Source organism: Apaloderma vittatum, unplaced genomic scaffold (genome assembly GCF_000703405.1).
Source record: "Apaloderma vittatum isolate BGI_N311 unplaced genomic scaffold, ASM70340v1 scaffold10560, whole genome shotgun sequence".
Lineage (NCBI taxonomy): Eukaryota > Metazoa > Chordata > Aves > Trogoniformes > Trogonidae > Apaloderma > Apaloderma vittatum.
The window spans coordinates 4,949-20,582 of NW_009695058.1; the positions used below are offsets into that span (position 1 = coordinate 4,949).

Sequence of the window (15,634 nt, forward strand, 5' to 3'; positions counted from 1 at the left end):
AATGGGCTGACCCACATAGCTGTATTAATCAGCAGTTATATATCTGCATCACCAATAATGCCTTTAGAAACAGTTTTCTCTGCAGAAAGATCCAATTAATCTTTCTCCAGCTTCTTTTGTTCTCAGTTTTTAGTCGTTGCAGAAAATTTGCAGTCTTTGTCTACTAGGAAAACTGAGAATAGAAATGACTTGTCCAACACCAACAAGATAGCAGGGAATTCAGTCTTCATCTGGAGTTCAAGATAGTACCCTTAACTGGGCAGTTCTTTTGCTTTAGACTCTGCAGTTAATAAACTTCATTTCACTACTTTGAGAACTATGTCCAGAGCACTGCCACAGAGATGATCAAGGGATTGGCGCCTCCCCCATGAGGACACCCTGAGAGAGTTGAGGCTGTTCAGCCTGGAGAAGAGAAAGTTCCCAGGAGACCTTAAAGCAGCCTGCCAGTACTTAAAGGGGGCTACAGGGAAGATGGGGAGGGACTCTTTGTCAGGGAGTGTAGTGATAGCACAAGGAGTAACAGTTTCAAGCTGAAAGAGAGTAATTTAGCTTAGATATTAGGAAAAAATTATTTTCTGTGAGGGTGATGAGGCACTGCAACAGGTTGTCCAGAGAAGCTGTGGATGACCACTCCCTGGGAAGTGCTCAAGGCCAGGTTGGACAGGCCTTTGAGTGACCCCGTCTAGTGAGAGGTGTCCCTGCCCATGGCAGGGGGGTTGGAACTAGATGATCTTTAAGGTCCGTTCCAACACAAACCATTCTATGATTCTATGATCAAATACAGAGAAAGGCTGCCCAGAGGGGTTGTGGAGTCTCCAACCTTTGAGATACTCAGCACTGAACACAGACCTGAGCAGTCTGCTATAGCTGGTCCTGCTCTGAGCAGGGCAGAGTGGTCTAGATGATGCCTTCCCACTTCACCCATTCTTTGGTTCTGCAATTTATTTCTCTATGATGCCTCAGCAGATCTGGAAAAGGGTGTCTTGAGGGTCTGTCTGGCAGGTCTACTGCTGTTTTGCACTCAAATATTGTCAGTCCCCCCCAAAGTGAGTAGTTTGGCACACTCGGTACTGAAATGCTCACTCAGAATGAGTCCTTTCAATAAGAATGAGGACATTTCTAAGGTAAACATGCTGTTATTGGTTAAGGAATTTTGTAACTTCCAATGTATTGCAGGTAAAGTAGGTTTCTTTAACAAGCAATGATGTCAACATGTTCTCTACATAGATTGGTTGGCTATATTAAGAAACATCAGCCTATTCCTTTAAAGACTTTGGTCATCATGATAGTCTTTGAAGACTGCTGTTAAGTTCTCTCTGCAGGGAAACCAGTGATCCAAGGAAGCTGAGGCAGCGACAATATCAGAAGAAAGCAAACCAACTCTGAACATCAAGAAAAAGAAGCTTGATGCAAGAGATTACTATCCTGTAAGTCTAACAAACTTCTGTCTTATACAAATTAACCATGAAAACATGAAGACTTTCTTCATTCCCACATGACTGCAGATCAAAATGCAGCACAGACTTACAGGATAGCTATTGCCATTGGTCGAATTCCACTAGCAGACCATGGCAAGAAAAACATAGTCTGTAAAACTAATTTTGGCAGTTGTTCAGCACAGCATTTTGTACTCCCTCTCACTCACAAAATTAAGTCAATCTAGACAAAGAAATGTGTTATGGAACGAACACTGTCCATAAACAATGTCTGAGATGATAAAACAGGTACTGCAGGAGTCTACATCCAGACTTAGTTTATACCTTCATTTTTTCATCTATAAGAATAGTTAAGAGGAAGATACTTACAATTTCAGAAGATTCTAGAGAAATTAAAAGGGGGAAAAATATGGAACAATGGTAAGACAGGAGTAGGGAGAGAAAAAAGTAGATAGGAGGAAGAATTCCAAACTAATGTGATTTCTCTTTAGCTTGGAGAAGAGGAGACTGAGGGATGACCTAATTAATGTTTATAAATATGTAAGGGGTGAGTGTCACGAGGATGGAGCAAGGCTCTTCTCGGTGGCAACCAACGGTAGGACGAGGGGTAATGGGTTTAAACTGGAACACAAGAGGTTCCACTTAAATTTGAGAAGAAACTTCTTCTCAGTAAGGGTAACAGAACACTGGAACAGGCTGCCCAGGGAGGTGGTGGAGTCTCCTTCTCTGGAGACATTCAAAACCTGCCTGGATGCCTTCCTGTGTAACATCGTCTAGGTGTTCCTGCTCTGGCGGGGGGATTGGACTAGATGATCTTTCGAGGTCCTTTCCAGTCCCTAACATTCTGTGATTCTGTGATTCTGTGATTCTACCCTGCTTAAAAAACAAAAACCCAAACAAACCACCAAACAATAATAACAAAGAAAACCCAGCATGGGAATAATCTACTTTGTACTTCATCTTGCTTTTCAAGGAATGGCAGCTATTTGCAGAAAGCTAACTGTTGTTGGAGGTGGTAGCTGCGGTTAAAAAAAAATCTATGCCACGAACAGCTTCCCAAGTCCTATGAGCCAGCTCTGTTTGATACTTATGCTGCTGACACAGAGGTAGATGGGAAAGAGATGAAACTAGTTCTCTTTGATGTGGCAGGGAAGAATGAAGTCAGTTACTGAAATCTCCGCTCGGTGTTCTACAAGGGCACTGATGTTGTTTTAATGTACTTCTCCATGGACAGGCCCAACTTGCAGCAAAACACCCTTGATTTTTGTGTTCCAGAAATCAAAGTGTTCTGTCCCACAGTACCTGTTATTCTGGTGACTACCGAGATGGAACTAAGGGGTGATGAAGGTTTCGAGAAGAAACTAACTACTCCAGGCAATGAGGCAATCGACACCTCAGAAGGAAAAGCTTTAGCTGCCGGCATTGGGGCATATGCTTACCTGTTCTGCCTAGACAAAAGAAGGTGTTGATACAACTCTGGAGATTATTAGCCAATGTGCATTGAATGATGAAAGGAGGAGAAAGAGGCACTGCAGGTGCTGCCGAATTTTGTTGGATTCCATCATGTAGAAAAGTAAGTAAACATCTTTGTTACTACTGCTGCATGGGTGCTATAAGAGCCGCTTTTTTGTTATAGGAGGAATAAAATCCCTTGTGTGCAAAGTGTCACACTTGAAAAATTTGGCTTTTTTTCCTTCTCCACCTCCAAAACAGGCCAAAGAGCACAATTTCAGATCTGAGCTGAGTACTGGTCTTGAGAAATGAAAATGACCAAGCTACAGTTCTCCAGAGAGGATTTTTTTGTTCAGGGGAGATAAAGTCTAAGAGAGGAATCTAAGGCAGAACTACTGGGACAAGCACAAGAACATGTTGCTCAGTAAATCTCATCTCAGCTTCCGGGTAGCAAGGTTTAGCGGTGAGCAGCTGTGCTGATGCGGTTTTCTACTATGCGCTCCCTTCCATACGCTTCCTTGAAGGATGTCCTTAGGAAAGAACACACGTATCTGATAGTCCGCTGTGCTAAGAGCAGGGGCGTTCCGACTGGACGAACACGTCTGACGTTCTCTAGGATTCATTCGTGGTGCTGGTCCGGACTTGGTTCCATAAATGCATCAGGAATACAATGTATAGCATAGGGTGCAATTAAAGCCAACAGGTCAATAAACTGGGGTAAACCAGCTTGGCTCTGAGGTAGGATGATGCAGTTATTGATAGAATTCCTACTTTGAAAGCAGACAAGTGAAAAAGACCAGTTTCCTTATGGTCTGAATGTATCTTAAATCTTTCTGTCTTTCCTTAGCACTTGCAGGCAGAAGACATGAAGTAAAGGGAACACCAACAACCACGCTCTCAGCTTTGCAAGTCATTAACAATCTGGGAAAGGACTGAGACATGCTGTCAACCAAAGAAGAAAATCTTAGACTCACAGAGATAGAACAAAATGGAAAGGATTTGGGTGCGTCTCGATACTCCTCCCTTTTGTGAAGCACTGGTTGCTGGCAGCCCAAGGAGCTGACTTGTGAACTTTAAAGGCACAAGTCTGGAAGTGGGCAAATAATGTGACTGCGGGATTTGAAGACATGTGCTGTAACACAGTAAGCAGAGAGAGAAACATTTTAAGGTAAACCCCTTCTGATTCTGAAGTAATGGTACAGGACTAATTGAGCATAACTGTCGTGAACTAGGAGAACACGGAAGTCTTTCACTTTCTTTTGCTCACTTCCTCAGTGCTAGTTTCATCATTCTGGCAACTGGGTTACAGTTTCTCAGGCAGAAACGAAATGAGAATAAACAAAAATTTCTGAACCGATTATGCCACCTGGAGCTGTACGTTGAGCAAACTTTACATTTCTGAAAGTACCTTTCTTCCAAGAAGCGCTGAGTGCTTTTCAACATGAATTACCAACCCACCTCCCAGTGGTAAGTAGGTGTTATTTCCATTTTCCAAACCGAGGAATTTTAACTGCTGCCTGGAGTCACTGTGAACTACCTACTTCTTGGAGCTTTCTTTTACTTGACTTGTTTTCTATACCCTTTCCCTTTTGCCTCCTGGACCATTCTTGTGTCAACTTCCTCTCTTTCTATAATAATTCCCTCAGTGCAACCTGATATTGTACCCAAACTCTTCTCCCCATGCAACTTGGACGTGAGTGTGTGCTGTGCCTAAGTGCTCTCTTACTTCAGGTAGAAACATACAGCAGCGCATTTCAAAGAGCTGTATTTATGTACAGAGGTTTAAATGGTTATTTCCATTTTATATGTGCATGTGTGGGTGGGGAGGATTAGACTGCAGATTAATTAAAGAACACAGGTGTCTCAGCTGCTTCTGATGTGGGATATTGAACTGGAGAGAGGCAGTTTTGCAAAGATGTGAAGCACTTATTGCTCCCACTGCTTGGAAAGTTCAGATCACTTTGGTGGGTCTGAGCTTACATTGTCTGTTGTTTAATAGGACACTGGTCAGCGTATTGACTGATGTCTGTTTCAGTCTCAATAAGCAAGTATTTTCCTCCAGAAGGGTGCTTTGTTCAAGATCAGGGTAACCAGTTTCGCTCCCAGTATTCACTGTACGTATCTCTGAATTAAACTGTTGTTACACTGATCTTAGTTTCTATTTCTTGACATGAACATTTTACTTTTTCTGTGTGGAATGAAAGGTTGGCAATGTGTTTCCACTGTATACTCCTCTGCAAATGGAACAGAGAAATCCGTGGGAGGTGGAAGTTTTTCATCATCCTTTTGCTAAAGCGGTGTAAAATCTCTTTCTGCCACTTCTGTCAAAAAATGCAAATGCTCTTCCTCTTCATCTGTCTCAGAGCACTTTTGCAAGAGCAGGTTACTGTGTGGCAGTTCAAGGAATCTGCTGGACAATGGTCCATATTTTAGGACATCTACCTCCCCTGAGAAATCCACAGACTGGATAGTTTCCTTTTTTTGTATTTTGGCCTTGGCGTGTGATGCAGAAAGAAGGGGATATAGTCAGGATATTAGCCCAAGACACACATATCTGGGATTGCTTCTACATTCCACCACAAGCTACGGTCTCTGTGCCTGTGCAGAAGAGACCGTGCGCATCGGTAGGGCGAAGGAGCTGGAAGAAAGCAGTGCCCCCACAGCAGTGGGGAGCTCGACAGGTGCCACTTCATCCTCCTCGTTTCAGATCGTGTCTCCAGGAGCCTCCGCAGGCTGCAGCGTGCACACACCCTGCGGCTCACGTTGGGCTGCCTACCCCCAGGCCTGCTGGTTGTGAAGAGCTCAGACGTTGGCCGTGGGAGAGCTAGAAATCCTGCTCAAGGCTGACGCTGGGAAAGGGATACGTGCCCATATCTTAAGCAAAATACATCTGGAACAAAAATCCATAAAGATGAATTCAGACAGAAGCAAACTGCCAAAGGTCAATACCCAGGCTAGACTTGAGCCAGCGGTGCTATTCTCTAATGCAAATCTTTCTTCCAGGGTTGGAGGGGAGAGGACTGGAGAAGATTGGAGAAGGAGAGGGAGAGGAGAGGAAAATCACAAGCTGTTTTATTAACCATACTTTTTTTTTGCTTTTGTGAATTTAAATATTAAGTATGGCTTCTTATTAAGGAAAATAAAAAGCAAAGGAAAGAATTAATGCAGAAGAGAAGATGGAAAACAACTGAACATTCACGTATCATTCAACAGCACCATTTGTAAGATGAAATACTCTGTTTACTCCCCCAACACAGCAATCTGAGACAGATGTCCCATTGAAACAGCAGGAGAATTTATACTGTATTAGGTAAATATGATGATATGCATTGCAATTAAATAAGAGCTTCTTTATGGTTTCAGTGAAGCAAATAACAAATAAATGATATTTATGTGTCTTGGTAGAAATAAAGAGAAAGAAAGAAAATCAGTACAAAATAATAAGGCAATAAGTTAGAGCAATTTTCCAGTTTCTGTGCAATGGCAGTTTAGTAGCCTGCACACCTAAGAATATTGTCAAGACAAGATTTATAGGCCAGCTGGCCGTTGGGAAAAAAAAAAAACCACAGAAAAGCTCCTGGATACACATGTCTTCAAATACCTCTTCCAGATCTTGTCTGATAAAGGACCTGACTTCTCCCTATAAAGCTCTACACATTATGATAAGCCTTGAAGACTATGACTATCTAGAGTGTGTTTTGTGCAGAGATTTAGACATCCAGAAAGTGATATATCGATAGTGCTTTAACAAAAACACACCCTCACAGCACATGGTACAGACCTTTGGAAAGAAAAGAAATTTGAAACTAAAAAAAGCCCTATGTGTTATTTCCTTTTTCATTGCCTGTTTTGCAAATGGAATGCAGAGAGAGTAATATGTCTTGCTTAGCAATACCAGTCTCCGTTTTGTATTAGTTTCCTGTGTAAATAAGTCTTCCTAGTGGACAATCTATCAGTTTATCTACTAATTCATCTGTTTACTCAAAATTATCATCAGACAGGAAGCACGCTATATTTTATGAAAATAGATTCTCTTAGGATTTTGTCTCAGTTTTCTTCATAATATCTTACCACTTAATCAAATTCATTTTCTGAAATGTACTGCATCTGTTTTAAATAATTCATCAGCTTAGAGTGTATCTCTGCAATCACTCTAAGAATGACAAACTGGTACAAGAGCCTGTAATTTGTTGTTATGTTTATATGGGAATATGGGGCTGGATCACGGCATTTCTCCGCAGCAGCTCTGAATAGTGGATGAAAAGGCAGAGACTGCAGCTTTATTTGCCAAATCGAAATTTTAGGTGTTGCTGAGGCCTTGAAAGCCTCTTTTTTCAGCTTCATCTCTGCTAGAGGACTTGTCCATCGCTGAAAGTACCTCCACGCTGATGATGTGTTTGCATTTCAATCTGCTCAGTTCCCGAACGTGTGCTTTATGCCAGCTACCGCCTGTGTCAGCATGAGATGGCTTTCGAAGGGGGATTTGTCTCAGCATATCCCTTGGGCTGTGCCTGCTGAGGAGACAGAGCGGTAGAGGAACATCCGATTCATGAATCACACCAGTGACTGGCTTCTGGCTTCAGTTACATTGTGAGCAGCTTTGGCAGTTCAGGCATGTCTGAACCAAGCGGTGTCACCAGGTGGACGTGCCTAGGTGCTGGGAGAGAGGGGTTAGCTCCCTGTTATCATCCAACCTTGGCTGAGGGGGAGTTTGCCGGCTTGAGGTCATTAAAAAGTGCAGTCTTCTCCCTCTCAATCCTGTTGCTCAGTCTTTGCAGAGTCTGTTCTTGGCTCAAACCCAACCACTAGCCCAAGTGACCAGGTCACTGGCACATGCTGCTGAATCCAGTAGCCTGGGAGAGGCAAGGCTGCCACAGCTCCCTGGCCCCAGGCCCGGCTGGCAGTGGGGCTAAGCATGGATCCCCAGTAGGCACATGAGCACACACGTTTTCAACACATACCTATGTGTATACATGGCCAGCAACACAGAAACGCTCAATACACACAAACAGCATCAAGGGCCTCATCCTGTTCTGTTCTCTGGCTGGTCAGGATGAAAGCCTTTTAGTAGAATATTTATATACTTACACAGGTGTACATACAGTGCGGATCTCTCTAGCCACTGGCCCAGGATGCTCAGTCTACACAACAGCTGGCTCCTGGATCCTCTCATCTCCAGTTGGCTCTTGCACAAACACACAGAGGCAAGTCTCTCAGTTGACTTCCAGACCCCATATCTCCCCAGTAGCAGGCCAGGACCTCTTGATCCCTCCAGTAGCCACTGTAAAAAGCTTTGGTGCCTCCAGCACCCAGCCCAGGCTTACAGCTATTTTCATACCTGGATCCCAAAGTCTCTTACCCTACTCACCAGCTAATCTGGCTTGACATTCACCAGCAATTCACCTAGACCCCCAAACACACACGTGCACGAGAGTAGAGGCTCTCATCCAGGCAAAGCATCTGAAATGGAGTTCAATGACAAGACAGGACCTGCTGACCAGGTGCATGTCATGGCCAGACAGACATACCAACCAGCCAACTCTTTACATGTCACCGGCCCCTCTTATCCCCTTATCATTCTGTTTTCACACCCCTGTTCCTTCCCAAACCACCCAGATCCATCGCTTTACCCATCCTTTGTTTCTCTGCTAAACATGCCACAGTAAATCCCAAGATGCTCCTCCTCTGCATCCCATAATGAGTCTCATACTCCTGAGGCAGTAACTTACCTTCTTTGGTCCCTAAGAGCCTTTCCCTTTAGCTCAGGGTGCTGGTGTCCCTCTGGACCCTGGTCCCCTGGGACAGCCCTGGGAGGGGCTGCATCAGGGGCTCATATCCCCCCCTGGCTTATTGGGGCTTCTCCCCCCCCCCTGCCTCTGAACCCCTCATGCTCTCAGGGTGAGGCTTTAGTCACACTCTTCAGACATCATTTTTACCTGCTGCTGCCTGGCCCAAAGGCTCTGCCCATCATTGACCGCTGTTTGCCACCACTTATCCCTGGAAGGACATGAAATGTGGCTGTGTTTAAAGCCTTTGGCAGGGTAAGTCTAAATAAATATTCATCATCAGCCACATGTAGAAGAGAGAGCTAGTAAAAATGCATCTTTTGGAAGGCTACTTGTCCACCAGTTTTCTGCAGGAAGGTAAATTTAAATGAATGTTGCACTAAAGCACTGCTTTGCTACTAAAAACAATAAATGGGTCCGGGTACATTTCCAGTGACCTGCTGTAAACATGGTGTACACTGCATTAGCAGTAAATTGACAAGAGATGTCAGTGCTCAGAGGTAGCTCAGACTTTTGTTTCTCTTCATCCCAGCCTCATTGGAAAGAGCACAGCGGCTTCTTCCCCAACAGCTGGAGATCAAGGCCCATGGTGCTTGGTGACCCCTGCCGTGGTTATTGGAGCGTCACCGGCGTCCCCTTCGCTGAGCCGGTGCTGCAGACTTGGGAAGGGGCCACAGAGGGAAAGCCAAGGGCCTGGGAGCAAGCAGCATCCAATACCTCAAAAAAAGCTTATCATCTTCCTCTGCTGCCACACAGGCAGCTGCATTCCCATTACAAGAGAGACTTGGCTTTGTAATTAGATGGGTACGGAAAAGTCTTGTGGTAACATCTATCAGGCCCTTTTGCCACGCTTCTGTGACAATAGCCGTATGGATCAAGAGATGAAATGGCAAACTCAGCACCATCTTTTTGCTACGTGTTCGTACAGTGCCTAACACGAGGGGCTGAGCTATGCCAGGTGGAAATGAGGAGATCCCAGTGGTGGCAGGGTCTCACAAGGTTCCTTGCTGCTGCCTGGCTGCAATCTAAGTGTTTTAAGACAAGAGGAAACCGTCATGTCTGGTAAGCTCTGCTAATCTTCCTGCATTCTCAATCTATCAAGAAAAGAGGTTAACAGAGTGCCAGCACCGCAGTCACTTCTCTATGCAGCCATACACCCAATTCCCAAGAACCCTGGGGAGAGGAAGGGCCCAGGGTCAGTCCTCACTCGCTGTGATGCATCGGGAAGACCCTCACCCAACGCAGCACCTGATCTTGGCACTCAGTTTGCTGCCCTAACTCAGCTACAGATTAAACATAAATGTTATTTATCTCTAATTAATTATTAAGACACTATGTAACAGCACTCAAGAAAGATCATATTGGTACGTGTCTGGATGCAACACAGCCCTCTCTAAATCACGCTGAAAGCTGATTTTTCCCTCCTGCTGGATAGCAGATTACTTCAGGCTCAGTGCTGGTACATAAGGATAAAATTTGTTACCCTTCTGGAAAAGCAGTAGGCTCCTGGCAAACTGTGTTTGGTGCTGTTAATCATGTTGATGGCACCATCTGCCTATGTACCAAAGTACAGCAGGAGAACCACCTCACCGCCCGTCAGAAGACCCTGCCGTGGGCAGCTGCACAGGGACTTGCTCTGGGGCTACGAAGCCCCAGCACAGTTGGGCTTGCACCTCTTGCTGCAGCTGATACTCTTCCAAGCACAGCTGAAGTTGCAGGAGGATCCAAGGACTGGGAGTTCAGAGCTTGTGGAGGGCTCTGCCGTGTCCCCATCAGGACTTCTGCTCCATGAGTGGGAGCAGTGCTTCTCCCTCCTGCCCAAAAACAGCAGAATGCTCAGAGGAAAGGGAGAGGAATCAAAAATGCTGAAAAAAATCCAGCTGCCTGAGGCATCGCTGATGATGTATGGTGCTCCTCAACGCCTCACCAGCATGTGGAGGCCATGAGAAATCCCACAGCAGAGCTTGCTGGCTGCGGACCATCACTTGTTGCCATATGGCGTGAGGTGCCCACAGCGTGGCAGGGTGTCCTCCCTCCTAGAGCTCAGTGCTTCTCCAGCAGGCAAAAGCAAAAAGCTGTGGAAGGACCTTCCCTGCAGGGCCAGGATGGGCTGGAAAGGCTGGAGCCAAACCCGAGGGAGGCATGGAGCTGGTGACAAGCTGTAGGATGAGCAAAGGAGCGCTGGCTGAGCTTACAGGGTGTATAGCTGCAGAAGTCCTGGCTGCTGCCTCTGGAGATGTATCTGAGAGCAGCTGCTGATGGCTGCTGGGATGATGAAAGGACCCTCACACCAACGCATGCAGCTTCCCCATCCCATCTACTGGGTTCCTGCCTTCCCCCAGTGCTGGCCATCATCGCACGGGACGTGCAGAAAGCCAGGCTGGCTCCAGCAAGCTGTGGGGAAATGGGCAAGGGCAAAGGGCAGTGCTTGGCTTCCTCCCACTCGGTATCAATCAGCGCTTTTCTGAGTCACAGACGTGGCTTTGTCTGTGGGATATCAACTGTGAGATTCAGAAATTAATTCAGCTTGGGAGCTTTGGATGACTCAGACTGCTAGGAAAACACCCCAGGGCAGAAATGAGATCTAGGGCAAATTCACCCTGGAGTATCTCTCAATGGACTTTAACTGGAGAGAAATTTAATTTGCACAAGTTGCATGCATTTTATTTACTCTAAGTAGCATTTTAAATTGAGATATTCAAATAGACAATCAAGAGGCTCTTAATGGGTTGCATTTATTGAAAACAAGTTTGATTTAAATTCCTCAACCCTGGAGTCCCAAGCATATTTTTTCCCCAAATGAATTATTGGCTGATTTTTTTTATTGCACTAATGCATGAAAATCTGAATTCACTAAACAAATATTCGAGGTGACACAGTGCTGTTATTAGGTTGCTCAAAACCAGTGATCCTGATGTATGGAAGTCTCAATGGAAAAGCAGGATACAGTAGTCATATGTGCTTTTAGGAGTTTGTAAATTTAGAGCTCTTTCTCATGCATCACTGGACTCCCACAGACGGGTCTAAGTTACAACAGCCCTCAGGGTTCATCTCACTCTGCTGCCAAATGTCTGCCTGGGAGACAAAAAAATACATTTTGGTAGTTGGAAAAATATTGAGGCAAAGGATTTGAAATGCTGAGTCACGTGGGTCCTGCCTCAGCTCTCTCAGTGCAGCAATACTTCATTGCAATCAATAGATGTTTCATCATCATTTCTAGTGCAGGGCAGGGAGGCTCTAAGGAGCCCAGGCTCAATTCTTGGCTCTACCCTTCGTTCTCTGTGTGCTTTGAAGCATCATTTCAGGTCGATACAGCAGGACTTCAGTGCCCTGTTGTCTTAACAACAGGCTGGCTGCATACTGGGGACTCCCAAGGAAGAATCATAGAACAGTTTGAGTTGGAAGAGACCTTTAAATATCATCTAGTCCAACACCCCTGCAGTGAGCAGGGACATCTTCAACAAGATCTGGTTGCTCAGAGCCCCATCCAGCTTGGTCTTGAATGTTTCCAGAGATGCGACCTCCACTATCTCTCTGCGAAACCTGTTCCAGAGTTCCACTACCTTCACTGTAAAAAATTTCTTTCTTATGTCTAGTTTGACTCTACCTTCTTTTAGCTTAAAAGCCATTAACCCCTATCCTATAGCAACAGGCCCTGCTGTGAAGTCTGTCCCCATCTTTCTTAGAAGCCCTCTTTAAATACTGGAAGGCTACTATAAGGTCTCTCCAGAGCCTTCTCTTCTCCAGACTGAACAACCCCAAATCCCTCAGCCTGTCTTCATAGCAGAGATGCTCCAGCCCTCTAATGATCTTCATGACCCTTGTCTGGACCCACTTGAGCAGCTCCATGTCCTTCTTGTGCTGGGCTCCCCAGAGCTGGACACAGTACAGCAGGTGGGCTCTCACCAGAGCAGAGCAGAGGGGCAGAATCACCTCCCTTGACCTGCTGGCCACACTGCTTTTGATGCCGCCCAGGATATGGTTGGCATTCTGAAGTGGGTTGAGGGGCTGATGGGGAGTCTGGGGCAGCTCAGAGTGCCCAAGAGCACCTGCCCTCCCCTCCCTGGGCATGGGGAATGGGCAGGCAGCAAGCTGTGGTGGTGGAGGGAAGCAGGCAGAATGTTGGCCAGACCCTGGGAAGCTGATGCTGAAGTTGCAAGCTGAAGGGAAGACAGACAGACATATGTCACGAGAGAAAGCCTGACAGCAAAATCTGGGGAAAGATCTGGGAAAATTCCTTCCAAAAGAAAAGCCTCATGCTCTGGGACACATCTGGATCCCATTTATTCTCCGCCATCTCTGGTGATACATCAGTCTGTTCAAAAGCTCCTCCCAGCTCCCCAGCCCAGGAGAGACAGGGAACTAGATCTGGCTTCATTTTCTTAGACTAAGGTCTGGGACAGGACCAGGAGCTGAGACTCACTTGGGGTACGAAGCTCAGAGAGATCTGTGTCCCCCAAAGGGAGCTGCCCTGGCCTTCATGAGAAGCTCAGCAGTAAAGGAGGACAAGTTCGGCCACATCTACCCCCAAAATGGCACTGCTGCATCAGAGGGGTGGTTTTAGTGCATTGAGACTAAAATGATGCAAGTTTTATATCAGGTTTGATTTTCTTGTGCTACAGGTGGTTATACTTTTTCCTCTCCTACACTCCCCAGCCAGGGATAGCGCAGCGCGTGGCTGCACTGGGGGAACCAAAGCAGGTGCCAGAGAGGACAACACAAACCTTCAGGTCAGACTGCTGCAGGAACAAAGGGACATGTGGCATTCCCTCTGCTGAGCCAGGAAGCACTAAACAAGAGTACACAGGGTCCATCGTGCTGCCAAGCACATGGCTCTGTGTGGCTCGGCTGATGTCCAGGGAACACTCGAAGCACAATGACATCAACGTGCTGAGAAGTGACAGAGCAGCTCAGGTCAGCTCACACTCAGCACCCATCCCTGGCAGCTTCCATCTGCAGAGCTCAGGAGCAAACAACAGGGCTATAGGTTTGGGGGAAGAGAACGAGCCAGGAGGTCTACCTGGACCTCCCCAGGGAAGGTCTTCAGTCTCATGGTGGAAAGGAGAAATGAGCTGTCCAGCCCTGAAGCAGCAAGTCACTCGAGTGCCCATTCAGGTCAATCTGCTCCTTGCCTCATCGCTTTGGGGACTCCAGGCGCTTTGGGACACAACTCCCACAACCATGTCTGATTTAATACAGGGGCTCCAGCCTCAGGTATCATCTCTAGCTTATGTTCATCAAGCACGTAAGAAATTATGCTAAGTACTGCAATGCTGAGTGGGAAAATATCTTTTGTCTTTGGTTAATAGCATGAAAATGCAAAGGTCTACATTTCATTTGTACACCGAGTTAATCTTCCTCCTTTCCTACACTCCTTCACCTTGGTTTCCACCAAATACTTTTTTCCGTCTGTTTGGTAGCTTCAAAACTGAGCCCTCCTCAGACAATGGCCTGTGGAGTTGTTCCTGCTCTGACAAACTTTTGGTTCTTTCATCTATTGGTCTGTGTCTCCCAGTGACTCCAAAAAGCCATCCAGGTTCACCTCCCTGCTCTGTTCTCATTTCTCCCTTCCATTTCTGTTTCTTTGGACTGTGCACTCACCACCAGGCAAAATCCCTGTGTTTTCTTCAACAAATCTCAACACAGAACCCAAGGCTAAGCCAAAGCCACCCACACAAAATGCTGGGACAGTATTCTGGACAGAGCAGAGCCTCCCGTGGAAAGGATGCTAAATGTCCCAGGGGCAGTGTCTTGAGACTGTCTTGAGTGTCTTGAGACTGTCTTGAGTGTCTTGGAGAATTCACTGCCTGGAGTAGTAACAAGGAAGCCGCATTGTTAGCAGGTTGAAGGAACCCACTAATAGTCCAAGTGCTTTTAGAAAATATCTGTAGCTAATGACTTTCATGGCTGGGTCACTACATCTGCCTGGGACATTTTTAGAGCAGATAGCCAAAGTTTTTGCCCTTTCTGCACATTCTTTTCTATGTCCTCTTACAAAAGAAAACCACATATATTGTTTCTACGTGGACTCTTTGCTTTGCAAGCTTTCTGATATGGGTTACATGTCTACATTTTTGCTTGAGGCTGTACCAATACAAGACATCTCTGTGGCTGCTGACATGTCATGAACAGGATCCAGGTATTTCCTGGCAGGGGAGGGAGATAGGTCCTTGTAGACAGGCTGAGCTGGTGGACTGATAATTCTAGTTTTCTTCTGTCTCAGGAGGAATGCACTGTCCTACCTGAGGGAATGCTGGAGAAGGAAAACTGAGTTTGTTTGCCAGCCACACTTCTTCTAAGAAGACACTCCTGGATAAAGCACTGTCCAGCAAAGCATTTCTGTGGGTCACACTTTGTATGTGTATCCAAAGCGCATTGAACTGCACAAGAATTGGGGCTCCAGGACATAAATTGCATCCACTGAAAACACAAGCATGTTTCCGCACAGTTCAGGCATTTTATAGTGCAGTTATACTGAGACAGTCTCTGGTAAAAAGTTTAATTCTTGAGGAGGCTTTTGCACATACACAGCACGGAGAAAATTGCAAGTTCTAATTCACAGTTACATTTTTCTGTGCTATGGGCCAATCAATCCATCATAAATAAATGCTAATTTTCTTCTACCAAGGCATCGATCTAGACAAAAACTACATCTAATTGATGCTTTGCCATTTTATCCCTTGTGTTTATCTGTTTGCACTCACCTTGAACAGTGAAATAAAAAAGTCAGATTCACATTGTGCTCAATTGCACAACAGGAGTCTTGAGTTTTACCCTGTGGGTTTCCAGCAAGCCCTGAGCTTGGCTGGGTAAGGTGCTGCATCCTTTGGGAGGCAGCTCTTGCTTCCCAAACAGCTTTGATCTTGAGACAAGACAAAGAGATGGTTTTTTAAATTGAGCTACAAAAGCACCTCTGGGGGTATCCAACTCCAGCACAAAAGCATTTCATCTGGATTTCAG

General features: G+C 45.7%; 1 protein-coding gene across 1 annotated transcript; it reads left to right on the forward strand.

Annotated features, from left to right (window-relative positions):
* Positions 1-2,471: 2,471 nt before the first annotated feature.
* On the forward strand, positions 2,472-2,905 carry LOC104274225 (rho-related GTP-binding protein RhoB-like; the record flags this gene model as incomplete). The annotated part of the gene is given in 3 exon segments (XM_009869792.1): positions 2,472-2,493; positions 2,496-2,600; positions 2,712-2,905. Coding segments are annotated over 3 exon segments (321 nt in total), but the record flags the coding sequence as incomplete, so codon positions are not given.
* Positions 2,906-15,634: the final 12,729 nt, after the last annotated feature.